The following is a 25,874-nucleotide window of genomic DNA, read 5'->3' on the forward strand; positions in this document are numbered from 1 at the left end:
TGGCATGTGCCGTGATAGACGGAGAAAGCGTATACGGTGGAGAAGGCGAAGGCATCGGAACAGCAGGTGTGGGTGTGGGATACGGCGAGGGCGATGCAGATGGTATTGAAGAATCCCACGAAGCAGCTGGCACAGGCCTCACAGATGAATGGTGGCGAGATGAGTGCCGTGGAGGAGACACAGAGCCAGACGAAGAATGAGCAGGGCGGCTGGAGTGTGTGCGATGATGGCTGGTGTGGTGGCGGTAGTGACTCGATCTGCTTCTTCTGTCTCTGCTGCGACTTCTGTTTCTGCTTCTGCTCCGACTCCGGCTTTTGGCAGGGCTTCTTGAGTCTCTTGTCCAGCTATTTCTTCTTTCTTGGCTGTATCCTCTGCTTCTTCCATGGCGAGATTCATTCTTCCTTCCTCTGCTGTAGCTTCGACTTCTGCTCCTGCTCCTATTTCTGCTCCGACTTCTGTCTCTGCTTTTGCTTCTGCTCCGATCAGGTGCTTTGCTTCTGCTGATTCCTGATGGCGGAGATCGCGTGCGATGACGAGAAACAGGGCTGTGTGAATTCCATCCATCAGATTGTGCCGGACTGACACTTCTGCGTGTGGCAGGTGCTGCGCTTGACTTCGCCTGCCAGTCAGATGCAGATGATGAAGAGGAAGAAGATGAAGAAGAGGATGAATATGACGATGGCGCACCAAAGCCATATGCGCCAGAGGCAGAGGAACGTGCAGCATACGGGTCTCTGCTTCCATAAGAAGAAGGACCCATTCCACCATCAGACCCTGGGGGACGATAAATTTCATAGCTGTTTGGACCTGTGGCATAACTTGATCTGTATCCTCCTCTTCCTCCACCACTGCTATATCTTCCTCGCCCTCCTCCTCCACCTCCAAATCCTGAGCGCAATGATGCATATTCCCTCAGCCTCTGAGGAACCTGCTGTCCTGATTGTGAAATGACTTCAACAAGATCTTTCGCAAGACGTGCATCTTCATCTGTGAAGAATGTCATGGATGTACCAGTCGATTTACCTCTATACACATTCATAGGTAGACGCATTGAAAGACAAATAGAGAATTAATGTTAAATATTGATGATAATAAAAATGAAAGTTAAGGTTATTAATAAGTATTGTTAAAAACACAAACCTCGCAGTCCTACCAATACGATGTACATAATCCTCAATGTTTTTAGGTACATCGTAGTTAATCACATACTTAATATCACTCACATCTAAAGAGAATAAAAGATCATTGAAATGGAAAATAAAAAAAAAAAATACAAGTTAACAAATTAATGAAAATAAATAAATAAAATAAAATAAAGCGTTCCCGCAAAAAATATGTAATTGATTTAAAAAAAAAATAAAATGTATGAAAATTAATCAGTTCAAATTCCACAGAGAAAGCAAGCTGATGAAAAGCATTCACAAAAATAATGAATTGCAAAACAAGTAATAAAAGCGATATTAAATATAAACTCAATGGAAGTAATGCAGAATTATGTGACACAAAAAAAGCTTGCCATATTACGTGACCAAGATCAGACCTTTTTTTCTCTTCTCATCGAATTAACAGTGAAAAAAAGTGCAATCAAGGAAAGATCATTGGCCATCGTCAGCAAGCCTGCAAGAATTCACGCTGCATTAGCTTTCACATTGGGTGTGCCTTTACTCTTTAAGCAATATAATAAAACTATTTATTCATTATTAATGCTCATTTTTACACTATTCAATTCCAACACCCTATTTTCATTTCACACCAATCCCTCTCGATGCCACATCTGTGGCAATGCAGATGGATGACCGGCCCGATTTAAACTCAGCCATCACCCAGTCACGCTCCCCCTGAGACTTGTCTCCGTGGATAGACAGCGCAGGGAAGCCATTCGTACGCAGCAGCGTCGTCAGCTCGTCAGCCATCCTCTTTGTGTCTGTGAATATCAGGATACGCCCATCCCGCATGTTCTCCTCTAGAAAACTCACCAGCTTGTGCTGCTTCTCCATGATCGAGCAGAACGTAAACAGCTGAGTCACTCGTGCATTCGCACGTATCTCGATACTTCCGATATGGAAACGAACAGTCGTTTTTTGGTTTAAGAAATCAAAAGCCAGTTGCCTAATATCTTTAGGCCATGTGGCAGACCACATAAGAGTTTGCCTGTCTGGCCGAATTTGACTAACAATTTTGCGAAGCTGCTCTTCAAATCCCATTTCAAGTAATCTATCTGCCTCGTCAATAACAAGATACGTCACACGCTTCAGATTTGTGCATTGTGCGGAAATAAGATCAATCAATCGTCCAGGTGTAGCAATAACTACTTCTACACCTTCTCTCAATTGTCGCATCTGAGGAACCTTTGAAACACCACCGTACAGACATACAGTTCTCACTCTTCCACAATATTTTCTCATCTCTGTTTCAATCTGTACTGCCAGCTCACGAGTAGGAGCCAAAACAAGCATAATTGGTCCATCTCCTCGACGAATTGGAGGTTGAGCCAAAAGATGAGTGATTCCAGGAAGAGCAAATGCCAGTGTCTTTCCAGATCCTGTCTCTGCAATTCCAATAAGATCCCTTCCAGATAAAGCTGTTGGCCATGAAATCTGCTGGATAAGAGTTGGCTCTTTAAAGCCAGAGCGTGCAATGGCGTTCATGATATCTGAAGAAAAATTTGCATGTTCAAATTTCATGCAAGGTTTTGGAATGTTTTCTCCAATAGCAGTGACCTGATGCTCTCTGTAAAACCATTGGACATCATTTTCTGATAGGCGCGCAGTTTCAGGATGCTCAACATAAAAATCCTTTCTAACTGGAGGTGCATCAGAAAAATCTATATTTTGAGGAAGATTGGACCCAAGTCCGCCCATACGATCAAAACCTCCTCCAAAACGTCCACCACCGTAACCTCCATATCCGCCACCAGAATGGCCTCCATATCCACTTCGATATCCTCCGGAGGGAACTCCATAAGATTGAAAATCAGAAGAATTGCGATATGACGAAGAATCATCATATCTTGAGGCATCTGCGCTTGGATTGTGAAGGGAATGATCCCATTGATTAGAATCGTAACGAGATGAAGATGATGATCCACCCCAATCTGACCCAGAAGAATCCCAACCAGACATTTTGGAAGAAGATCAATCTAAATTTTGGTTAAATGAAAATTCCCTTAATTTTTTATTATAAACAGAACATCATCACAACAAAAAGGTGAAGTGAATTATTTAAAAGATTTACAAATAAATAAAAAGAATGTGGTTGGGAGAGAAAAAAAATGTGAAAATGATTTTAAGAAATGCTTTTTTCGATATTCACAGAAATGATTATTGACTTGATTTCATCTTCTGCAAATATTGTGTCTGGAGAGACTCAAGCTCTGCATTGAGATCAGAAATTTGTGATGTGTATCCAGCAGCTTCGTCTCGCACAGCTTTAAGCTCAGAATCGATAACCTGGTTAAAAATAATAATAATTGTGCAATTGAACATAACATTCAAAATATCATCAAAAATATAAAATATATATAAAAAAAAATAAATAAAAAGAAAGAAAAAAGAAAATAACAGCAAACTTTTAGTCTTCCTTCCTTTTCCTTCAGCTGTGCGCGTGCCTGCTCCACCTCTTCCTTCAGCTCTCTTCCCGGCTGTTTCTTCAGCAGCGTCGTCAGCTGCGCTGCTGCCTTCTCCGCCTCGTCAATCATCGACGTCTTTGCTGTCAGCTCATCCGCCACCACAATCAGCTTCTTCTGCAGGATGTGTATTCTGTTGAGGATGTCGATGCATTCTGGATCAACCGACTCCAATATGCGCCATCTATGCGCATTTATCGGCGCTGCCAGCTCGTCTTCCATTCCTCTGATCTTCAGCTGCTCTGCCCTGATGTCTGCCTCCAATCTGATTGCCTCCCTCTTCAGCTCGTCCAACAGAGACACTCTCGCTGTGAGTGCATCCACCTGTGCCTTCAGCGCAATCACCCGCTCTTTTGTGATCTGCATCTGCTCCACCGTCGTGTTGTACTGGTTCTCCCCTTTCTCCAGTGTCGCCTGCTGCAGAATCATCTTCTCATACAGCGACGCCAATTCCTGGTCTCTTTTAATCAGCTGCGCACTCAGCACCTGCCTCTCTCCCATCACGTGCTTGTACTCCTCCTCTTCCCTGTGCATCTGTGCTTCAGACGTCGCAATGATCTGCTGCAGCTGCTTAATCTGGTCTTTATGTCCATTCACCGTTTCCTCTGCCACTGCCAGTTGTGCCTCGTACTCAACCACTTTCTTCCGCAGCACTTTTGCCGACGCCACAATCTGGTCAAGCTTCATGTTCTCCTCCAGCAGCGCCTTGTCTGACTGCTTGATTGTCTCCTTCAGCTGCGTGATCTCTTGCTCCAGCGCAACAAACTTCGCCTGCTGCTCCTGGTTCGACTCCTGCGCGCTGATCAGCCTCCTGCTCCCCAAGTTCCGCTCTGTCTGGACTGTCTCCAGAAGCGTCTGCTGTTGCCGCAGCTTCGCCGCCTGCTCGTCCACACTCAGCTGCGCCTTGGTGATCACCTCCATCTTCCCGTCCTTCGCCTTCGTCTGCTGCGTCAGCCAGTCCTGCGCCTCCCTCAGATGGCCCTCGTATTTGCCTTTCTCTGCCTCAAACTGCTCAATCTCCCTCTTCAGCTTCTCCAGGTCTCCCTTCGCATTCGCAATGTGCGACTCCACAAACCGCTTCTCCATCAGCGCCAGCTCTTTCAGCTCTTCTTTCTTCTTTGTCTCCTGCGCATCACTCACCACTTTCTTCTGCAGCAGCAGCAGCTTCTTCTCATACGTCTCCACCAGCAAGCGAGCATCCTTGTTCGCCCTCTCCTGCGCCTCCAGCTCTTCCTCGTAGTTGTGCAGCTGGTCACGCTCTTTGATCCTCTCCTTCTCCAATTCTGCCCTTCGTGCCTCCACCTGCTTCAGCTGCTGTGTCATTCTGTCCTTTGATCGCCTACACTCCGCCGTCTGCTGCTGCGTCTCCGCTATCTTCTTCCGCACTTCCCCTATCTCCTTCATCACACTGTCGTTCTCTGCACGCAGCTGCGCCACACGCTCTTTCTCCCGCTTCAGATCAGCTTCAGCCTTCGCCTTCTGCTCCTGCACTGCCACAATCTCCTGCTGTTTCTTCTCAATGTCTGCATTGTGCGAGCTCACCACACCAGCCATTTGCGAAATGCTGGCTGTCACAGCTGCTGCCTCCTTCTGCTCGTTGACAATGAGAGAGTTGATCTCGTCGATTTCGTGCTTCAGCCGCTTCGCCTCTTCGTCTGCTCGTATCTTCCTCTGCTTCTGCACTTCAATCTCCTGCCGCTTGTCATCACTTTGCCTTTCCACGCCTTCAATCTGCTTTTTCACTCCTTGAACATCCTGACGAAGACGCACATTACGTTCGGTTGCTTCTCCTTGATCTTTCCGCGAGTCATTAAGCTTTTTGAAAATAGCATCTCTATCTATATTCACATTGGAATGAATCCAATAATGCAATTGACAAAAAAATAAATACGATTCGTTACATAATAATGTTTTAAAACCTTTAATAAGTTGTGCCTTTTTGGCTGTAAGCTCGGAGAGAGTTCGCTTATATTCTCCAGATAACTCTGGTCCACTTGCAAGAAGTTTTGATCTGTCAGCTAAGTCCAGTTTTAATTGATCTGTTGCTTCTTTCAAATAAACCGTATGAGCTTTGGCCTCATCAAGTGCTTTTTGCAATGCTTCTTTTTCCTGCAAAACAAAAATTGAATAAAGTATTAAAATTACAGTTATTGAAAAGTTTTAATACCTTTTGAAAAGTCTCAATCGTCCCTGAATCTTCAATTGCAATATTCATTGCTGATTGGATCTTCAGAACAGCTCTTTTCCGATCCGCAATTAATATTTTGCATCGTTGAACAAGTCTCATCTCGCTTTCGTGTCCTTTTTTCATAGCTTTCGCAAGCTTTTCATATTCAGCAAGAAAACCATTTAAAGCAGAAATTTTCCTTAATTCTTCAAGTGTCTATAAACACATTCGAACAGTGATAGTTCATATTTTATAAATGATAGAATAACGATTAATAAGTGCGATTGACGTTAATGAAATGAAAATCAGTCAAAATATATAATGAAATATTCAATGGCATCAAAATAAAGCAATATACCTCTTGACTATCTCTTTCTAATGCCTCATATTGTAATGGATCAAAAACAAGATCTTCAATCTTGTCTTCTTCCATTTCTCACTGGTAAATAACAAAAACAAATTAACGTTTTATACCATAATGTATTTTTTCATTAATTTATTAAAATTTGTGATTAACATATCACCATATAAGATATTGAGAATAGTAATCTATCATATTTATTTTAGAAAAAATAAAAAGATGAAGTAACCAATTCATCAATATTTCCAATAAATTAAAAATTATTTTTTATATTCTTCATTTTTGAGTTGAAAATTTTCTTCATTATAAATATAAGATTAATATATTTTCAGAAAAGTTTTTTCCTTACCTTTTTTTAATAATTTTTTGTTTCAAAAACTTTCATCACAAGTATTTGGAAATGATTAATATTTCTTGACATACAATTTTTGAATCCAATGTCTTTCAATAATAACAGTTGTTTGCGCTTCTTTTAATTGATCGCAAGAAAAGATAAAATATATGTGAACAATTTCAAAACTGAATTATCAAATACATATTGTGGTTACATGTCAAATATTTATTTATGCATATAAAGCGGGTACGTTGCAATTAGAAATTATTTCGAACATGAATATGTTACATTTTAAATTGTTTTTAAGGTTATCATCAGAGGATTTAAGAGCTATAAGGAACAAGTGGATTTTGAAGAATTTTCTCCTGGAGTAAATATCATTGGTTCGCGAATTTATTTACTTTTTAAAATATTAATGATGTATTTTATTTTTTCTTGTTGCGCGCGGTATTTTATTGATTTTTATAATTTGAACGGGTTTTGATTCATAATTTACTAAAAACATAGTTGGGCGAAATGGCTCTGGAAAGTCGAATTTTTTTGAAGGTTGGCATTTTTTTTGAAAATTATTACATCATAAAATGCGAAAATTTCATATTTTCAAATAATTTATTCAATTTGTCAAAATATTTTGTTTGCAACAGCAATTCAATTTGTTCTTGGAGATGAGGATTCAATTATATCTCAAGAAGCGAGTCATAGATTTCATCATGTATGCTTCATCATCTATAATTCGATTTTATTTATGAAATAAAAAAATACCATCAAACTTTAAAGGATGGCATCGGAGGACCAGTTCAAAGAACAATTGTTGAAATTTTCTTTGACAATGTTGAAAGGAGAATGCCAGTTTGTGATTTTTCTTTACAAGGAAAAACTATTTCATATTTTTAATGGAATTCTTAAGATTGAGAAGGATGAAGTTATTGTTAGAAGAGAAATGGGTTTCAAAGACAATGATTATTTTATTGATAATAAGCACGTACCGTATGAGAAATATTATTAAGAACAAAGTTAAGGAATGCAACGTTGATGATTGCTTTTATCTTGTATTTTTTTTTAGAAAAGAAGATGTTATTAATTTGCTGGAAAGTGCTGGAATTTCTCATTCAAATCCTTTTTTTATTGTTCCCCAAGGAAAGGTTGGAATAATTTGTGTTATAAATGCTGATTTTAAAAACTTGATTGTGCATGCACTTTTTTTAATTTTTAAGATAACTGAACTTGCAATGATGAAAAGCTCAGCTCGTCTTGCTCTTTTAAAAGAAATTGCAGGAACAAGAATTTACAATGAAAAAAAAGCAGAATCTCAACGACTGATAAATGAAGATGGTATGCTATTAAAGATAAATATTTTAATTACAATATTAATTAATTGATGAATTATTTTGTTAATATTTTTCTTTTTCTTTTCTATTTTATAGAAAAGCGATTAGAAGGTATTGAAGAATCTCTGGCTCAGTTGGACGAGAAATTAGAATCATTGGCAGAAGAAACAAAAGAGCTGAGAGAGTTTCAAAAGGCAGATGCATCCTGTCGAAGGCTGGAATCAGAGATTATGGAAATGGAATTGGAGGTTGTTGGTGCGCAGCTCACAGACATTACGTCTCGAGAGAACCAGACCTCGACTGAGGTCGAAGAGAGGCAAAAAGCAGAGGCGAAGATAAGCGCAGAAGTGTTGAGACTGCGAGAGGAAAGAGCTGAGCTTTCGAAGCAGGCTGATGCGCTGCAGAAGAAGCTGAGCAATGAACAGGAGAATCAGATGAATTTGGTCGCGACGAAGGGAAGATTGGAATATGAGTTAAATGAAACAGAAGAGTTGATTTCTGAAGAAGAGGCAGAAATGGCGAAACTGTTGAAAGAAGAGAAAGAAAAGAAGGCAGAAAAGGAGCGAATGGAGAAAGAGATGGTTGAACTTGCACAGCAGATTGAATCACTTCAACAGGAAGAAAAGAAGATTCGAGGGGACGTCGAAGACAAAGAACAGCAAGTGCGACTTTTGGTGTCAAAGGAAGCGAGAGGAAAGAAGTTTGGGTCGAAAGCAGAGAGAGATCGGTGGATAGAAGGGGAGCTGAAGGAGATTGTGAGAGAACTCAAAGAGAAGAGGCAAGCATTGGAGCGCGCAGAACGAGAAACGAAAGAAATGCGAGTGCGCATTGAACAAGTGAAGAAAGAGAAAGAAGCTGCGGACAAGGCGATGGTGGAGCTGAAGGGACAGGAAGGAAGATTTGCTGCAGAAAGAGAGAAAGCAAAGGCGGGTATTTCTCGTCTGGTGACTGAAAGAAAAGAGAAATGGAGGCGCGAAGCTGATCTTGTTCTCGGAATGGAGCAGCTGAGCGATGAGATTGTGCGACTGGACAGAATGAGCGAAGGACGAATGAACAAATATCAGTCGCAGGGCATTCGGCTGATCCGGCAGTGGATGCAGGACGAACCAGAGCTGAAGAACAAAGTGTTTGGCCCATTGTGCGATCTCATAACTGTCAAAGAAGCTGATCAAATAGCTATTGAAATCATTGCAGATACAAGGTTTGATTGCTGAATTTTATTGCCATTCAATTCCTCCCCCTCCTTTTTTTTTCATTGAACATTTAAATAATATTGTGCTCACAATTCATTTGTATATAAATTGTTGATGATATTCATTTTTATTCATTGTTTCATTTCAGTCTTTTCAATGTTGTGGTTGACAGTCCACTAACAGCTGCAGAGCTTGTTCGCCGTCTGAAGGCAAACGACACCGGAGGTGTTTCATTCATCCCACTTTCAACCATCAGACCACGCAAAGTGGAAATGCACCCGTACATTCTGCCTGGAGACGCTGTTTTGGCCTCTTCGTGTGTAGAAACTGCCCCACAAATCAAGCCAGCTGTGGAACTTGTGTTTGGGCAGACGCTCATTGCGCGTGACATGGATGTTGCATCGACGATATCCAAGACACACAACATCGACTGCTGCACACGCGAAGGGCTGCAGACAAAGAAAGACGGCGCTCTGAAAGGAGGATACTTCGATCCCACACATTCTGTGCTGCATTCAATTAAAAAGAAGTCGGACATGCAGAAGAAGACGGTGGAAGGCAAAGAAGAGCTGGAGACAGTTCGAGCAGAGCTGAAGGAGAAAGAGGCTGCGCTTTCGTCAGCTTCACAAGAAGAGCAGAGAATTGAAAGAGAATGGACTGAGTGGAGAAGAAAAGTTGAAGATGCATCCAGAGAAGACAGAAAACTGTCAACAGAACTCGAAGTGCTGGAGGCGAAAATTAAAGATATCGTTTGCGAAATTTAATTTTTGAAATTTAAAACATCAAATTCTAATCTTTTTTATTAAATTATCTGATAAAATCTCTTTTTTAATTAATTTTTCTAAAATTTAATATTTCCTTTTCTTTTCAGACTTCAGAAACAGCTTCTCTTTCTTCCTCTATTCTTCGCCTTTCAGCGAAAGAGACATCTCTTCGAGCTGAACGTGCCTCAGACACTGTCGACACGCTGTCCTCTGCTGAGCGTGTTTCTGTGAGTGTGCTGTCGTCTGAGCTGCCTGCGCTGCGGGAGTCTCTCCTGGCTGTCACAAAGAAGCGCCAGCGGATGGAGGCGCAGTCAACAGGCATCACACTGCGGCTGAAGACGAGCATCGACGGGAGGCTGAGGGAGGTCAGAGAGCGCCTGTCGTCGATCAGCGGAAACAGAAGGAAAGACAGACTGGCTGAGCTACAGAAGGAGGCAGTCGAGGCAAACACGAACGTGCTGAATGGGCAGAAGCTTATCGAAGAGCTGGGCGAGGCTGTGGATGCTGCAATGATGAAAGAGCACAATCTTCTTGTGACTGAAGACGAAGCATCGCATCGCTGGGAGAATGCGAAATGGAAGGTGAGCGAAGTTGAGGCAAAAGCTTCGCGTTTGAGAGCTGAAAAGCAGTCGCTTGAAAACAGACAAAAGGAATACTCGCGAAGACTCCGCGATCTCAGAGTCGTTTCCACATCAGCTTCTTCTTCTTCCTCCTCCTCTTCCTCTTCTGCGTCATCTTCTTCTTCTGCAAGTCAATCATCAACTTCTTCTCAAATGATCGACGATTCGATGGCTGGAGAGATGCATCCAATTGAATTTTCACCTCAGCTTCTGAAAGAGAAATATCGCGAGCTGCATGCAGCACAACAGAAAGTGAGGCAGTTCAGCAAAGTCAACAAGAAGGCGCTCGAAGTTGAAGAGTCGCTGAAAGAGGAAAGGAGAGAAATGGAAGGCAGGAGAAAAGAGCTGATCGCTGGACTGGATGCTATCAAGGAACTGGGGAAGCAGCTGGAGAAGAAGAAGAAAGAGGCGCTGACGATGACGATGAAGACAGTTGCACACCACTTTCGTGAGATTATGCGGGAGTTTGTGGATGGAGGCAGAGGAGAGCTGACGCTGCTGAGAAAGCGCAAAGATAAGTCTGATGAAGAAGGAAGCGAGGAGCGAAACGAAGAGGAGACTGGAAAGATACAAAAAGAAAAAGGCAAAAAAGCTGGCTCGAAAAAGAAGAAAGGAAAAGAAAACGCAAAAAGAGAAGATGAAAACGACGATGAAGTGATTGAAATGACAGTCAAGCCACTGGAACAAAAGGAAATAAAGAAGGCGAACAAGAAGAGAGGGCAAATGGAAGTTGATGACGATGAAAGTGAAGAAAAAGAAGCACCCAAAAGAAAAGGAAGAAGGAAGCAAAAAGCTTCTTCTTCCTCATCTTCTTCGAATGTGATTGATATTGATGATGAAGATGAAGAAGGAGATGAAAAAGCGGATGAGGACAACGACGAATATGAAGACATTGGCGTTTCGCTTCGTGTTTCCTTCGGAGGAGGCGGAAATGCTCAGTCTATTTCTGCGCTTTCTGGTGGGCAGAAGACGATGGCAGCTGTTGCGCTGATGTTTGCCATTCAGCGCACAGATCCTGCTCCTTTCTATCTTCTCGACGAGATCGATGCAGCACTCGACGCGTCGTTCCGCTCGCGGGTGGCACATCTGATGACTACCATCGCCGAAAGTGGTGTGCAGTTTGTGGTGTGCTCGTTTAAGCCTGAGCTTGTTGCAGTCGGAAATTCATTCTACAAAGTGACGTATGAGTCACGCATTTCGCGGATTGACATGATTACAAAGGAAAAGGCACTTCAGTTTGTTGGAAAAGAAGGTGGGGGAGAAACTAAAACACGCGAACAAAGCGAAGCTGAGGGTGGCAGAGGCAAAGAAATGGATGAGGAAGAGCAGAGCGAAGATGAAGGAGACGAAGAAGGAGAAGACGACGATGAGGAAGTTGCCAGGCGCAAAGACGTGAGAGCTGGCTTGCGTGGAGGATATTCTGACAATCACTCAGAGGACGAGTAAGATTATAAATTATAATTTTTATTAAAAAAGAATAAAAATGTTTTTTTTATATTTTTTAATTGTAATTTACTCATCATTTTTATCAATTAATATTTCACTTGTTTTCTTTTAAGGTAGTCGTCGTTTTTATCCTTCCTCTTAATGCTTCAATTGCTTTCATTGTCTTCTCGTGAACTTCAAATAATGTTATTTATAAATCTGCGATTGTGTTTGAATGCTTTCTTCTTCGTTTTCCTTTTTCTTCACTTCCAAGCCTTCCTCTTTGTTTTAATGTTGCAAGGAATTCTCAATACTCTTAATAATTTATAAAGCCTTTGAACTTGTAAAATGCTATGATGTTAAACATTCTTCAATCTTTTGCGTCAGTATTTGTGAATGCGGAGGATACTGACATCAAAAGAAGGGAACATACGGCTGAAATGATACAGAACAAAATGAAAAGCAAACTGCGAAATAAAAATGAAGCAACTTCATTTTTCAAACAGAAAAACACAATTTATTTTATCACACTAAGCAACCAAATAACTGAAAGCATTATACTTTAAATTGTTCAAAATTTGTATATCATTGGAGTGTGCAACTTCAAAAAAAACAAAGACTTTATTTGAATAATAATAATGTTAAAAAAAACATATCAAGAAACAATCTACATATAAAAATGTAATGCAATGTAATGTAATTCTACGGCCATTGGAGCCTTGCTACACAAATGAATAGTTCACCAAAACAGAAAAGACGAAAGAAAAGCAATTGAGTTAATCTGTCAATTAACCAACAAAGATGAATAATTATGAAACTACAACGATTACAGATGTGGAGTATCATCAAGAAATAAGCAATTGATATTTCAGAGTTCCTGAAATAAGCAGATTTGATAGACGTTTGAAACATGCCATATAAATCATATGCAAACGAAAGCTGAAGTCATCAACAAGAAATGAAAATTCTAAAACTATCTGAGACATTTTTTGAAAGGCAATGATATGATTCTCTCAAGATTGTTTTTCTATTCATAACAGACAAAGATATTCATTAAGAAAAACACCACCCAGCTGTATCTCTGGTGCCGACAGAAAACGTACCACCAACTTTTGTGGCTTTTTTGACTCCAACTTTGTATTATTTTCGGATGAAAAAATTTTTTTTAATTAATATTCGAATCAAAACTCATCATAAATAATTGTATATAAATTACAAAGCAAACCAGAAGAAGGTAGTCTATAAGATCCCACACCAGGCGAAACGGTTTTGCTTACGAAATGTTTTTGCCGATCGTCAGATGGAAAGAACGGGGTGCGAGCTCTATTCAGAATGAATTTTTCAATAAAAATCACAATAAATAACATGTAATCAAAGAATTTAAAGAATGAGCATTCATTTTCAATGTATTAGAAGAATTTGCATTATGTTCAAACCTTTGCGTTGTGGAGACAACAGTTGGTGGAGGTAGTGAATGGTATTCACCGTCAAAAGGTGTCCTCTGAATGCACCAATCTTTTCGCGCATCTTTTGGAAATGCTATTTTTGGTTGTGACCATTTTGTTGAAGAACTATCAATTACGGGATCATATGCAGGTCCTTTTGTAATTGTCTTTGTCACAAAGTACTTTTGTCGATCGTCATGAGGGAAAACTGTCGAAGGCATTCGAATGTGTGTAAAATTAGCGGAAGAAGACGGATCATATATTGGCCCAGGTGATCGCTCTTTTCTCACAACATAGCGATTGTGACTAAATATTCGAAAAAATTGCAAAATATTTTGCAAAAATGCTCAAAATTTAAATAAATTCTTAAAAAATGTTGCATTCAAACAAATCTTCATCTTCTTTAAGTGTATGACTCATAGATTGTCTGGTTATTGCTCTTCGAGAAGATCTTGAAATTGAAGAACGCCTCATCAATGTCTGAGTTTTTGTTGTTTGACTAAGTCTTTTTGATGGTGATGCTCTTGATATTGAATTTGATGTACTGATTGAGCGTCGATAAATTGGTTGTGTCTTTGAAAATCTAGAATAATATCGAGGAGATTCTTGTGATCTTTGTAATTAAAAAAATGAAAAGAAAAGAAAATTCAAGAATAGAGTGCTTTTTGTTTAAAGTTTATATCCTCAAACTGATCTATTATATCTTCATCGTAAAAAGACATGCTATGAGTGATATTCTTAAAGAAAAAGTCAATTATCCAAGTTTGATATGATCACATGTGTAATAAATAATTCATTTCGTTTGGAGTGTATTTTCGAAACTGGAAGAAGTTCGTTATAGTCAAATTTTTTTATTATTCAAAGATTATTTTGGTAGAAGAGATTATAACCATAGGATTAGAAAAATAAATGAACGAAATATCGAGTTATCCAAATATCAAAATTCGAAAAAAAAACCCTTTCACAAAAATACTCAATTATTTGTTGAATTGTGAAATGATGAGAAAAGAAAAACTATATATTTTTTGAATTGCAAAGCTCGAAGCATTTCGTTATCTCGTGTATTCACAAAATAATCCGTTAAATGTAATGATAATGCCGGATAATACTGTTGGCTGAAGTAATCAAATGTTTCAAGAAAGTATGTAACAATGTCTTTGTGTCCTTCTTTTTCCAAATTTCCAAATTTCTTGCTTTTGGTTGCCTTTCTTTTCGCTTCTTCTTTTTCATCTTTCTCCTCGTCTTTTAGTCTTTCTGAAATATTCGTAAAGAATCGCAAGCAAAGAAATTCTGTTTTGTAATTCAGTTTTGATCGATGAATCTCCTTCAAAACAGCATCAATAGCTCTGCTCTTCAGCAATGCATTAATCTTCACATTTCTTTTTTCCGTTGTCTTTTCCAATGCATCAATGCTCCGATAGCAAATATCTTTGCAATAATCTTTTGATGCTCGACACACCTGAACAATGCTGCTGAAAAGCCTAACAAAATCTTCATTCCACAACCGACTGTTCCTAAAGTAAAAAGAGAGTGTTTGGAGCCATCTCAATAAAACAAGCTCTTCTTTGTTTTTCATTTCTTTTTTCCTCTCCTTTTCCTCTCTTCCAATTCACTCATTTAATCAGCGATTCCAATTCTCTTGTTGCTTCTCTTGTAAAACGAAGTTCGTTCACAATGTCACCTTTCAAACTTTTATCACTCCAAAGTCGGAAAATCAAAAATTCCCAGCAGCACTGATACACAAAACGAGTCAGTTGCGATGTTCCTGATGGTACTCGGCAATCACTTTTGTTTTATCAAGGTAAAGTTCATTTTTTAAAGCCCTAAACATTCAAAAAAAAAAATGATAAATAAAATTAAAAAAATAGAAGAATCAAAAAAAGAAACAAGCCAGATTCTTTCAGTTTTGTTTGTTCTGATGTGCTCAAATCGCTTCGTCCAAATGCAAAACAAGTATTGTCATAGTAGTTAGTTCCCTTGGTCGCTGTTATTGTTCCTGCTTGTGTATCGATGTCCTTCACCAATTATGGAATTAGTTTGGTATACAATGGCTGATAGTTTCACAATGACGAGATCCATTTAACCCTTATGCAAACTTTTCTTGAATATCTAGCTGCGTTTCTTTCGAGGAAATATATCCTGTTCGTCCAAATTCATTTCTGGCAATTTCTTTTTCAACTGCTTCAACAAACATTTCTCCAAATTGTTTGTTGTTTATTCCGGGCAATGGTAACTTAAGCCTATGCTATCTTCTGTTGATTCATGAAGAACAATATCTTTTCCTCCATTTCGTTTGCATTGCTGTGGGAAAGGCAGTGGAAAATCGAATCCCTTTATTAAATCAGTTTGTTTGTTGGTAAGCTGCAATCGCGCAACGGAAATAGAAACAAATTAAAAACACATAGTTTGTGACGATTACTTAGCCAGAAGAATTCCATTGTTCTATTACTTTTCTTCAAATTTCTTCAGAGCTAAGTGACCTTCAATTCATTAAAAATATTTCCTAATTCATTCTTTTTGTTATTTATTTATTATTGAATATTGATCAATTGACCCTTCGACATTTTTGGAAGAATAGTTTCGTAAAGAACAAAGGTTAACCATCGGCTGATTATGAACATTCTTTAATTGAACGCTTCCTCTTTCGAAATCCTTCGTAGCCATTGCAAAATATTGAGAAAACGATTTGTGAGAAACAAAACATTTGGCTATTTTCAAGACATAAATTCTTTCGCCTTTTGTTGAAGAAACTTTGCATCTTGTGAATGAAGAATTACCAAAGGTCAGAATTTCATTTGCATTATTTTGCACATAAAGCGCATCCCCACGTGGAACGATCCCGGAAATATATTCGCACATCTAAAAAGAATTGTCTTTCAGTTGTATTAAATTATAAACTTTTTTTCATAAGGTTTTTTTTATTCTCTTTTGCTGAAGTGTGAATTTGTTTACAATTTGAATTGAATTGATTGGGAATTGTGGATATCTTTGAAACTGTAATAAGAAAAACCATCTTGCTATTTCAAATCGGAAATTCCAAAGACATCCTGCACTTCAAATGTCTTGTCAAATAGCAGCATGCCAAAAAAATTAGAAATGCAGTATCACAAGAAAAACAATATTCGAACTGATCGAAAAACATATTTAAAGTTATTTTGGGATATTTTTTTCATTTTTTTTTTTTTTAACATTGCTATCAAAGATCATCTGTTTAAAAATTCTTTTATTCATTGGATCGGAAAAATGAATATCATGGATTTTTCTATGTGTGTAAAGCGATTTTATAAACAAGATTTTAAAAATTTTGAGCAAATGATTGAGAAATAACATTAACTGATCGACCAATAGTTTCACATAAAAGTATGTGTTGTAGAGGCTCAATTGCAATGCACTGAGCCTATAATTAATTATTGACCTCCTCGGATAAAAAATCGTTGAATGATCACCACCCATAGATATTATATCAATATCTGAAATAAGCTCCTTTTATAAAAATAAAACTTTTAAATAAAGATTTGCATTTGCGTTTTGAAAAGTGTGAAATATTGAACTCCATTTTATCCCAATGAATTCATTTTTTTGCACTTATTTTTTCGTGTGCTTGAATTAGTAAAGATGGATCAATTGTCAAATGAATTGAAACTTGAGAAAAGCATTTTAGAGAAATGTTTGCCTCTTTTATGAATTTAAAATTTCTTAAAATTTGATGATATTGAAAAACATCATTGAAATGCTGTATTTTAAAGATGAACACGTGGAATTTTTGCATTCTACTGATGAGTATCAAGTGTTCAGCGCGTTTAAAACAAGTGGAGAAAAGAACATTTTGAAACATTATCATTTTGAAGATAGCTTTGATTTTGCAAATGAAGATATTAACTTAAAGCTTTCAAAAGGGCAGAAAATCAAAAGTCCATACACCGAAAGCATTGTGAATATAACTTTTTTTGGTGGCTGCGATTTGTACATTGAATCGGAAGACCAAGAGGGCACTGTACTGAAAGATGATGTGGAGCTGAGAAAAAGTGAAGGAAAGCATTATTCGAATGAAGTTTGTATTAAGCATTCATTCACAAGATAGAATCAGTTATTATTTAATGGTGTTTTTTTTAATTCATGTATGTTTATTTTTAATTATTAAAAGGAATTATGGACAATTATTTCAGACATTTTGATGGGAATTTTTGAATACATTAAGACTGATTTAAAGCATGGCAACATCCATTTGCAAAACATTCTTTTAACTCCTGATGGCCATGCAAGACTAGGTTTGTTCAAATTTTTTACGAATTTTTTCATTTTACACAAATCTGTTCATAAAATTATTTGCGACCAAAACGATTAGGCATATTTCGAATCAAAATGCCGACCTTGACTCATGGACAAGCAACAGATTCGTCTTCGAGTTCATCATCGCCAGCAGCAGAACAGACGTTTTCAAATTCAACGTCTGATCTTCAGCAGCTTGGAATGGTGCTCTTTGAGCTGTGCACGCTCCGCCCTCCGACGCCTGCTGATTTGGATGAGTTGTATGAATTATCCGAACAGACAAGAATTTCTGCAAAAAGAGCTAGCCATTTCCTTGAAAGTCGCTGTGACACAAGTGTTGACAAGCAGATAGCAGCACTCATAGCTCTGCTGTTGTTGGTGCCAAAGACAAAGAAAGAAAAAGGAACGGCGGACATAGAAGACTTTACCAAAGTGTTTTGTCTGTGGGGTGTGGCGAAGAGGCTGCCGAGGCGAATCAAATTAGAGATGAGAGAAATGAGAAGAGCTCATAACGGATTGGAGGAGAAAAACGGAAGGGAAGAGAAAGAAAAAGAGAAAGAGGAGGAAGAGGAGGAAGAAAAGGAAAATGAGGAAGAAGAGAAAGAGAAAGAGAAAGAGAAAGATCAGATCAAAAGTGGAGAAAACACACGAAATAGTCGAAGAAACTTACAAAGAAACAAACTAACAGCGCAGATGACGAGGAAGCAGAGGAAGAACAAGAAGAAGAATGAGAAGACTTCTATTTTGGAAAACAATGAATCAGATTCTTTTGATGATGAATCGCCTGCGCATCCATTTTACAGCAGTTCTGCAAACAGACAGTTATATTTTTGGACTCCTTCTTCTAAATCAAATTCATCATCATCATCATCATCATCATCATCATCATCATCATCATCATCATCATCTCCTTCTCATTCTTCCTCTTCCTCTTCCTCTCACTTTGCTTTTTCTTCTCCTTCTCCTTCTTCCTATTCTTCTTTTTCTTATCCAACCACTTCCTCTTCTCGTTCTTATTATTCTTATCCTTCTCATCGTTCTAATCGTTCTAAACGTTCTAAACGTTCTAATCGTTCTTCTTCTTCTTCTTCTTCCTCAGCTTCTTTTCAATCTTCTGATTGTTTTGAAACACTTGGTTGGATTTCATTTTTAATTGTATATTTGGCATTTGTTTTATTTCTTTCTTTTCATTTTCGTTCATCATCATCTTCTTCCTCCTCTTCCTCTTCTTCCTCCTCCTCTTTCTCTTCCTCCTCTTTCTCTTTCTCTTCTTTCTTGAATTATCTGCTTTTTCTTCTCTTAAACAAAATAGATTCTATTCTTTCTTTTCTCTTTTCTTCTTACTCTTCTCCATTTAACTTTTCTAGCTATTTAAAGAAACTTTCTTGTCATTTTCTTGATAATCTTGATGATTTTATAATTTGTGCTGTTTGCATCTTTTTATTGCTTTGTTTGTCTTTTGCTGCTCTTTATCTTGTTCTTTTTGTATTTCAACTTGCAATTTTTTTGATTCGTTGCGCCATTCGCGCTGTTCGTTTTTCAATTCGCAAATTTTTCATATTGTTTATCATTTTGCTCGCTTTTCTCTTCATTTGCCGTTATTTAAAATCATTCGATTTCCCTTTCGATTTCTGTGCAGCTTATTAAAAAATTGAAGACGACAATGAAAAAAATAAATAAATTAAGAAAGATAGAAAGAATGGAAGACTTCACTCTTCTTCTTCTTCTTCTTCTTCTTCTTGAAAAAATAAATCGTAGTTTTTCTCAACATTATTTGTAATTGTTATTTTCAATTTTTTGCGAGCAACAAAAACTTCTTCTGAACTTCTTGTTTTCTTTCATCATTTTCAGATTTGATTTGATTTGATTTGATTTTTGATTCGCTTGTTTTGTTTATTTGTTTTTCTTTCTTCTTCTGATTGCTCTTTTCAGCATTTATTTTTTTTTTGATTTTTTCATATGTGTTTTGTTTGTTTTGTTTGTGGAAAATTGAAGAAGCTAAAGAAAGTGGAAGAGAAAAAGGAGAGAAACGAAAAGAGAAAGAAAGAAATCATTCGTCATCACCTTCTTCTTCTTCCTTTTCTTCTTCTTTTTTTTTCTTCAACAACATATTCAACAATTCATGATTCTTCTTCTTTGTCTTCAATTGAAGATAATGAATTACCAAAAGAAAAAGGCAAAGAAGAAGAATCACGAATTGCCGAATATGTTGTCGAAAAGAAAAGAAGACGAAAAATATAAAGAACTTTAATGCTTCTTCATCTTCCACTATTTCCTCATTTAAAGAAGTTTATTTTGACTGAAGAAAGACAGAAAGCAGCAAGACTTGTTTGAAATGCTTGTGCTGATTGTTATTTGCAAAAGAAGCAAAGCAAAAAGATTGTTCTTGCATATTTAAACAAGATTTGCAAGTTTGGGGAGGAAAAGGCGAGAAAGAAAGAAAGAAAGAAAGAAATATAATATTTATTCATTTGGAAGCATTTTGTTTGTTTTATGTTGTTTTGAGGAACTTTGCATTTGGTTGTGAAGAACTAACAATTTACCTGTGATAATGATTTAATTTCAAAGCTTCCATATTTCTCATTATTTGTTTGTTTACGATTAAATGATCAATCATGTTAAGCTTCTTTTCTCTTTTTTCTTTTTTTATCATTGAGCTTTAAATGTTTTATTTCATACAAATCTTTCTGATAGTTTTTTTCTCCTTTAAATCAATCTTTTTGTTATATTGTGATGTTTGCAGTACCGTTTTCTAATTATTTCAGTTCGAGTCTTGAAGCATGCTGACTTCTTTCAAGTTGTTTGTATTTTGATGTTTTTAAACCAAAGCAGTGCTTGGCGCACAATAACGGACAATGAATTTGCTCTTTGTTTTGCGTCAGTCTTCTTTGGGCGTTGAAATACCATGCACTTTCAAAGCTGCTAATCAAAATATTTTTCATTTGCATATTAGTCTTTGTGGCAAACTGACTTTATTTTAATATGCTCGACATGCCTACTAACAATAAAAAAGTTTATTCGAGTATTTTAATTTTTTCTTTCATTGCATTTTTTTCCATTGACATATCTTCGTCTTCTTTAATGTATTTATTTTTTTTTTTTCTTCTTCTTCTTCTTAATGCGTTTGAATACATCACTTCGATTTTTTGAAAACATTAAAAGATCAGTTTATTGTGAAAGAGAAATTTGATTCTTCATTTTAAAAAACATTCAAATTTAAATTGTTTATCACCAAAAATATTTTGACTTTTTAATTGAAAATGGGACGAAATATTTTGCTTTATGAATTTTGTTCCATTCTACTCAAACAAATATTTTTCTCAATTTTAGTATTTTTCTGTATTTTTTTGACATGGGAATGAAAAACTTATTATGATAAGGTTGGAGAAAAAGTTTGGAACAAATCTATGTTTTTTTCATTAATGAAAAAATTTTGCCCAAAATAGTGAATCAAAAGATATTGCAATTGGGTTATATTTCTTTTATAACCCAAATTTTTCGATATGTGAAATTTTCAAATAAAAAATGTCTCCCTTATCTCCGAGCGTAGCAAAAAAAGCAGGAGATAAAAGATATAAAAATGCATTTTATTAATAAATAAACAAACAAATAAATTTTGAAACGCAAACTTTCAATTGCTCGCTTAACTTCAGATTTCAACATTTGGGAAATAACTAACTCCAACCATAACAGCGCTTCTGTGAGAAAGCTGAAATAACAATACAAAAAGAAAATGAAGAATGCGACAATAAAGCATCCTGAGAGCACCATGAAGTCAAAGTAGATCTGAGCAAAATGGCAAAAACATTCCTCCTTCCTCTTCAATACACCCCTCATAAAGAAGAAGAAGAAAATATCTTTGTCTTTTTTTGTATCATGCAATTTTATTAATGAGCCTTGATAAATAAATGACAGAAGCAGAACTCATAGATATCTTCCATGTTCTGTGAAGAACCAAAATACGTTAACTTCTTCAATCATCAACAAAAATCCTACAAAACACACTCGCATATTTCCAACAGCTGCTGCTGCTGCTTAACTCTCATTGATGCTGCTGATCTCCAGTCACATTGCTTTTCATTGATTCCTCGCCTTCTTCTTCTTCTTTATTTCAGAAAAATATCATCCTTTCCATATTGTCGGTTACTCTCGTTGCCCAAAAACGCAACAATCAGTTCTCCTGCATTACATTCCAATATTGCGATATAATTATAGCTGTTCTCCATTTCCCACTGCTTTCAGTCCTCTTTTGTCTTCATTCTTTAAAGAATAATCTGTTTATTTTCATCTCTTGCTCCAAAAAATATCATAAAAAGCATGACATTTGCACATATTCCTTTATTTCCTTGTTGTTACACAACAATCAGTGCCATTCTTTAATATTGCACTCCAAAGCGGAGATTGGCCATTTCAACAATAACTCATATTCCTGTTCTTTGGAAAGGATACAGACGAAAATATCTTCACAATCAATAGAACAATATTTAATACATTCGTTCATCAATTTTCAATAAACGAAAATCGTTATTATTCCTTGGGACAACGAATCTCAACAATTCATTAGATGGAATTTCAGAATTATTCCATTTCCACCATTTCCAGCTGCAATCATTGGAAATAATTCTTCTAATTATTTGGGAAATGTTCATTAATTGAACTCTCATTTTGTTAAACTTTATTCCTTTTAAAAAAAAACTTTGATCAAAACATCCATAATAACAAACAGAAAAAGCAAAGCGTTTTTTTTTTTTCTTTGAAATTACAAATCGAAAATGTTCGCGGAAGATGAAACAGTTTGAATGCATATATTTCTTTCATCTTTTATGAGTTTTTATTTTTCATCTGATTGTACTGTCCAATCATATGGACTTTCATTGTGAATTACAAATTGGTGTTGTTTTCTGAATGAAATTTAAAATAAAAAAATCTGCATATAGGAGACAGACAAAACTAAAAAGTTAACAAGTTTGAAATAATTGTTGCATGTGAATTCTTGCTTATTGTATTTCTTTCTTTCTTTTTTTTTGAAGAATTGTTTTCTGAGCTGGAAGGCTGCGATGAAATTGAGCAAAAACAAAAATTCATTGAAATGAATGAAGTGATTAATGAAATGGATAAAAATGAATTCGCATCTGTTTTCACAACAGAACTGTATGATAAAATTCACAAAATGATTGAAGAAAAGAAAATAACAATGAAAAATGCTTTTTATTTGCTAAAGCATATTGGATATTGCAAAAGAATGAACGGTATCCAGAGCAGGAACTTTTTATATTCCTGGTTGAATTCAAGATTTAATGAGATGATTATTGATGAAAGTGAGAAGAAAGAAGGGATAAACCAAAAGCTATTGGTTGATCTGTGCGAATGCTATTTGATGCTATTCGATGGTCATAGTTCAGAAGAATTAACTCCAATTTGTGTGCCCTATCTTGTGAAAGTTGCATCGAACAAAAAAGAAAACAAAGAAACTCAAAAAGAAGTGGAAATGGCTTTGCTGGCTTTGAGCAGCTATGAACAATGGGATGTTTGAATAATTAATTGCCTGATTTGTTGAATTGTTGAATTCTTTTGTTGATGTATTTTTGATTCTTATAAGGAAATGGAACAAGAGTTGTATTTGAATGAAATCAAAGATATTATCCTATATCATCAAGAACACAACAATCTGACACGACTTGCTTATCAGTCTGTTTGGGAGTTTTTGATTTACCGATTATTCAACAACCGGTCTTTGGAAGGTGCAATTACAAATGAGTTGCATTTTATCAAAGATGCAATAAAGGAAATGGAAATACTGACAAAAAATATCGATTGGAAAATAGGAAAAGAAGAGGAACGAGGAAAAGAAGCAAAAGAACTTCTGATTTTGATAAGATGGCTTGAAACAACGAGATCTTATTTTTTCTCATGCAAAATTTGGAATGAAGAATCTGTTAAACTGATCGAAACAGTTTCAAGGGTGTTGAGGGCAGCGAAGGAGAATAATGGAGAAATTAACAGAAAATGCATAAATACTATTAAAGCAGCAGCAGAAAACATAGCTGTGAAAGTTGATGATCTGTTGAAAGGAGGAGCCGTTGATGCTGTTCTGGAGGAGAATCATCGAACAACGTTGAATGATAAAATAACAAGGGAATATTTAGCATTTTTTCTTTCGATATCAAGGCGTCTCAAAGAAGAGGAAGAAGAAGAAACGGAAGAAGAAGAAACGGAAGAAGAAGAAACGGAAGAAGAAGAAAAGGAAGAAGAAGAAAAGGAAGAAGAAGAAAAGGAAGAAGAGGAAGAAGAGGAAGAAGAAGAAAAGGAAGAAGAAGAAAAGGAAGAAGAAATGGAAGAAGAAGAAAAGGAAGAAGAAGAAAAGGAAGAAGAAATGGAAGAAGAAGAAAAGGAAGAAGAAGAAAAGGAAGAAGAAGAAAAGGAAGAAGAAGAAAAGGAAGAAGAAATGGAAGAAGAAGAAAAGGAAGAAGAAATGGAAGAAGAAGAAAAGGAAGAAGAAGAAAAGGAAGAAGAAATGGAAGAAGAAGAAAGAAAAGAGTTGAAAAGGAAAGTGCTTGAAAAGATGGAGGAAGAAGGATATGAAGATTGGATTATCGGATTGAGTTATTATGTTATTAAAGAAATGTATTATTCATATTTTATGATTCGAAGAAATGAAGAATATTTTGTGCACTGTTAAAAATGTTTTGACAATTCGCTTCATTTGAATATGAGTGCAGCTGTTATTCCTTTTAAATATTTTTTAAAGAAAATGAGAGAGAAAAAGACATTTTATTGTTCAAAGTATGATTCCATTTGACTTTTGCATTTTCTCAAAACAATAATTGATTTCAAAAAAGAGTGATTAACGCAGTGTTATTGCCTTTTATTAGTTCATCATCTTCTTTGACTTTAAAAATTTTTGGTAGACGTTCGACTTTCAATGGAGACAATTCTGTTGTTTATTTCTCCTTCTTCTGTATCTCAATCCGGAATAGCTCATTTTATATCTCTGCCACTTTTCATTTTTGATGCATCTATAAGAAATATATCATTTTGTCAAAAGGAATTGATATGAAACAGCGCTGGGTTATGTATGAAGAAAAGAAATGTTTATTTGATATGTTGTGAATCGAATAAAAATTCAAGGTTATTTCATTGAAGATGCATTTACAGAAAAAATTCTATTCAGGAAATTGATTTATAAGGTACCTTTAAGTGTTCCTATATTTTTGACAATTTATCCGAAACAAAATATTTGACTTTACGCATTTTCATTGAAAAATAATGCAACTAAGAATCACTTTTTGTGAACAATAATTTCCAACAAAATTGGTTCATTTTTTGAAATACGTTTGAGGTCAGATTGCATAATGATATTATATGCGGGAAAATATGGACTTTAAAGCTTTTTATGCATAAAGCATGAAAAAATTGTTTCTCTCACACCATTTTCAATCTAAACCAGATTATAAAATAAATATGATTTTCATATCCGTATGCAAACATAATTGATTTAACAGCATTATGAAATGCGATCTCACTTATATTACACACAATAAATCCATTTGTTTCATATTTTTTGATCACAAAAAGTTCATCAAAGATGCAAAATTTTTCGATGAAAATGCCTGAAGTCTAATATTTTGTCCCATAACAATTACGTTTGTATACAGACATGAAAATAATATTTATTTTGAATTCGGTGAAAAAGAAATAAAGTTATGAGTGAAGCAATTTTTCATGCTTTGTTCAAAAAAAGCTTGAAAGTCTGTATTTTCCCCCATTTTATCAAAGGGCTAAATGTTTTCAAGTTAACTTTCATCAACACTCTTTGGTGTTTATAATATGGGGGAAAAAACGGACTTTCAAGCTTTTTTTGCACAAGGTATCGAGAATTTTCTTCGCTCATAACTTTATTTCACTCTCTCAGATTTTAAAATAAATTTGTTTTTCATATTTGCAAATTGTAATCATTGATGAAATAATATAAAAATATCCAACATTTCACGAATATCAAAAAATTGACACATTTTTATTTCGGTTTTTGAACTCAAAAAGTCAATGGAACGTGCATATTTTTCAATGAAAATGTCTGTAGTGAAATACATAATACCATATGGGTGATTATTTTTGAAATCATATCTTTTTTCGGAGTGTTGATTTTTCAAAGAATGTTTGTCTTTTGAAAGAAAAATTTTATTCAAAGGAGAAAAAGCATGACAATTGTTTTTTTAAATCAAATCGTTTTTCCGAATCAAAGATTAAAATGAATCCAATTAGCCTTTTCACTTTTCAATTTTTTTTTTTTTTTTTTTTTTTTTTTTTTTTTTTTTTTTTTTTTTTCTTGAAATATTTTGCTCC

General features: G+C 36.0%; 6 protein-coding genes across 6 annotated transcripts; 3 read left to right on the top strand and 3 right to left on the bottom strand.

Annotated features, from left to right (window-relative positions):
• Nucleotides 1-138: 138 nt before the first annotated feature.
• Nucleotides 139-3,122, bottom strand: MONOS_8024 (ATP-dependent RNA helicase DDX5/DBP2; the record flags this gene model as incomplete). The annotated part of the gene is made up of 4 exons (XM_067878398.1): nucleotides 139-507; nucleotides 584-1,025; nucleotides 1,141-1,225; nucleotides 1,754-3,122. 4 exons carry the CDS (start codon nucleotides 3,120-3,122, stop codon nucleotides 139-141), a joined length of 2,265 nt encoding a protein of 754 aa, XP_067725356.1.
• Nucleotides 3,123-3,150: 28 nt separating this feature from the next.
• Nucleotides 3,151-6,265, bottom strand: MONOS_8025 (putative flagellar associated protein). Its single transcript, XM_067878399.1, has 5 exons — nucleotides 6,151-6,265; nucleotides 5,793-6,008; nucleotides 5,545-5,734; nucleotides 3,569-5,463; nucleotides 3,151-3,449 (listed from the first exon to the last, which is right to left on the bottom strand). The coding sequence occupies exons 1-5, from the start codon at nucleotides 6,223-6,225 to the stop codon at nucleotides 3,321-3,323; spliced, it is 2,505 nt and encodes an 834-aa protein (XP_067725357.1). The 5' UTR covers nucleotides 6,226-6,265; the 3' UTR covers nucleotides 3,151-3,320.
• A 434-nt stretch (nucleotides 6,266-6,699) lies between these two features.
• On the top strand, nucleotides 6,700-12,148 carry MONOS_8026 (Structural maintenance of chromosomes 3, SMC3). The gene is made up of 11 exons (XM_067878400.1): nucleotides 6,700-6,733; nucleotides 6,795-6,870; nucleotides 6,995-7,033; nucleotides 7,132-7,199; nucleotides 7,265-7,336; nucleotides 7,395-7,474; nucleotides 7,551-7,629; nucleotides 7,702-7,819; nucleotides 7,912-9,016; nucleotides 9,157-9,757; nucleotides 9,880-12,148. Exons 1-11 carry the CDS (start codon nucleotides 6,719-6,721, stop codon nucleotides 11,836-11,838), a joined length of 4,212 nt encoding a protein of 1,403 aa, XP_067725358.1. The 5' UTR covers nucleotides 6,700-6,718; the 3' UTR covers nucleotides 11,839-12,148.
• A 3-nt stretch (nucleotides 12,149-12,151) lies between these two features.
• Nucleotides 12,152-14,045, bottom strand: MONOS_8027 (uncharacterized protein). The gene is made up of 5 exons (XM_067878401.1): nucleotides 13,953-14,045; nucleotides 13,651-13,875; nucleotides 13,254-13,568; nucleotides 13,043-13,140; nucleotides 12,152-12,950 (listed from the first exon to the last, which is right to left on the bottom strand). Exons 1-5 carry the CDS (start codon nucleotides 13,982-13,984, stop codon nucleotides 12,871-12,873), a joined length of 750 nt encoding a protein of 249 aa, XP_067725359.1. The 5' UTR covers nucleotides 13,985-14,045; the 3' UTR covers nucleotides 12,152-12,870.
• Nucleotides 14,046-16,968: 2,923 nt separating this feature from the next.
• Nucleotides 16,969-18,906, top strand: MONOS_8028 (uncharacterized protein; the record flags this gene model as incomplete). Its single annotated transcript, XM_067878402.1, has 4 exons — nucleotides 16,969-17,313; nucleotides 17,407-17,530; nucleotides 17,608-18,666; nucleotides 18,899-18,906. 4 exons carry the CDS (start codon nucleotides 16,969-16,971, stop codon nucleotides 18,904-18,906), a joined length of 1,536 nt encoding a protein of 511 aa, XP_067725360.1.
• A 3,342-nt stretch (nucleotides 18,907-22,248) lies between these two features.
• Nucleotides 22,249-24,607, top strand: MONOS_8029 (uncharacterized protein). The gene is made up of 4 exons (XM_067878403.1): nucleotides 22,249-22,324; nucleotides 22,469-22,496; nucleotides 22,562-23,058; nucleotides 23,131-24,607. The coding sequence occupies exons 1-4, from the start codon at nucleotides 22,304-22,306 to the stop codon at nucleotides 24,208-24,210; spliced, it is 1,626 nt and encodes a 541-aa protein (XP_067725361.1). The 5' UTR covers nucleotides 22,249-22,303; the 3' UTR covers nucleotides 24,211-24,607.
• The last annotated feature ends 1,267 nt before the right edge of the window (nucleotides 24,608-25,874 follow it).

Source organism: Monocercomonoides exilis (assembly GCF_001643675.1).
Source record: "Monocercomonoides exilis strain PA203 chromosome Unknown scaffold29-1213020, whole genome shotgun sequence".
In the NCBI taxonomy this organism is placed as follows: domain Eukaryota; phylum Preaxostyla; order Oxymonadida; family Polymastigidae; genus Monocercomonoides; species Monocercomonoides exilis.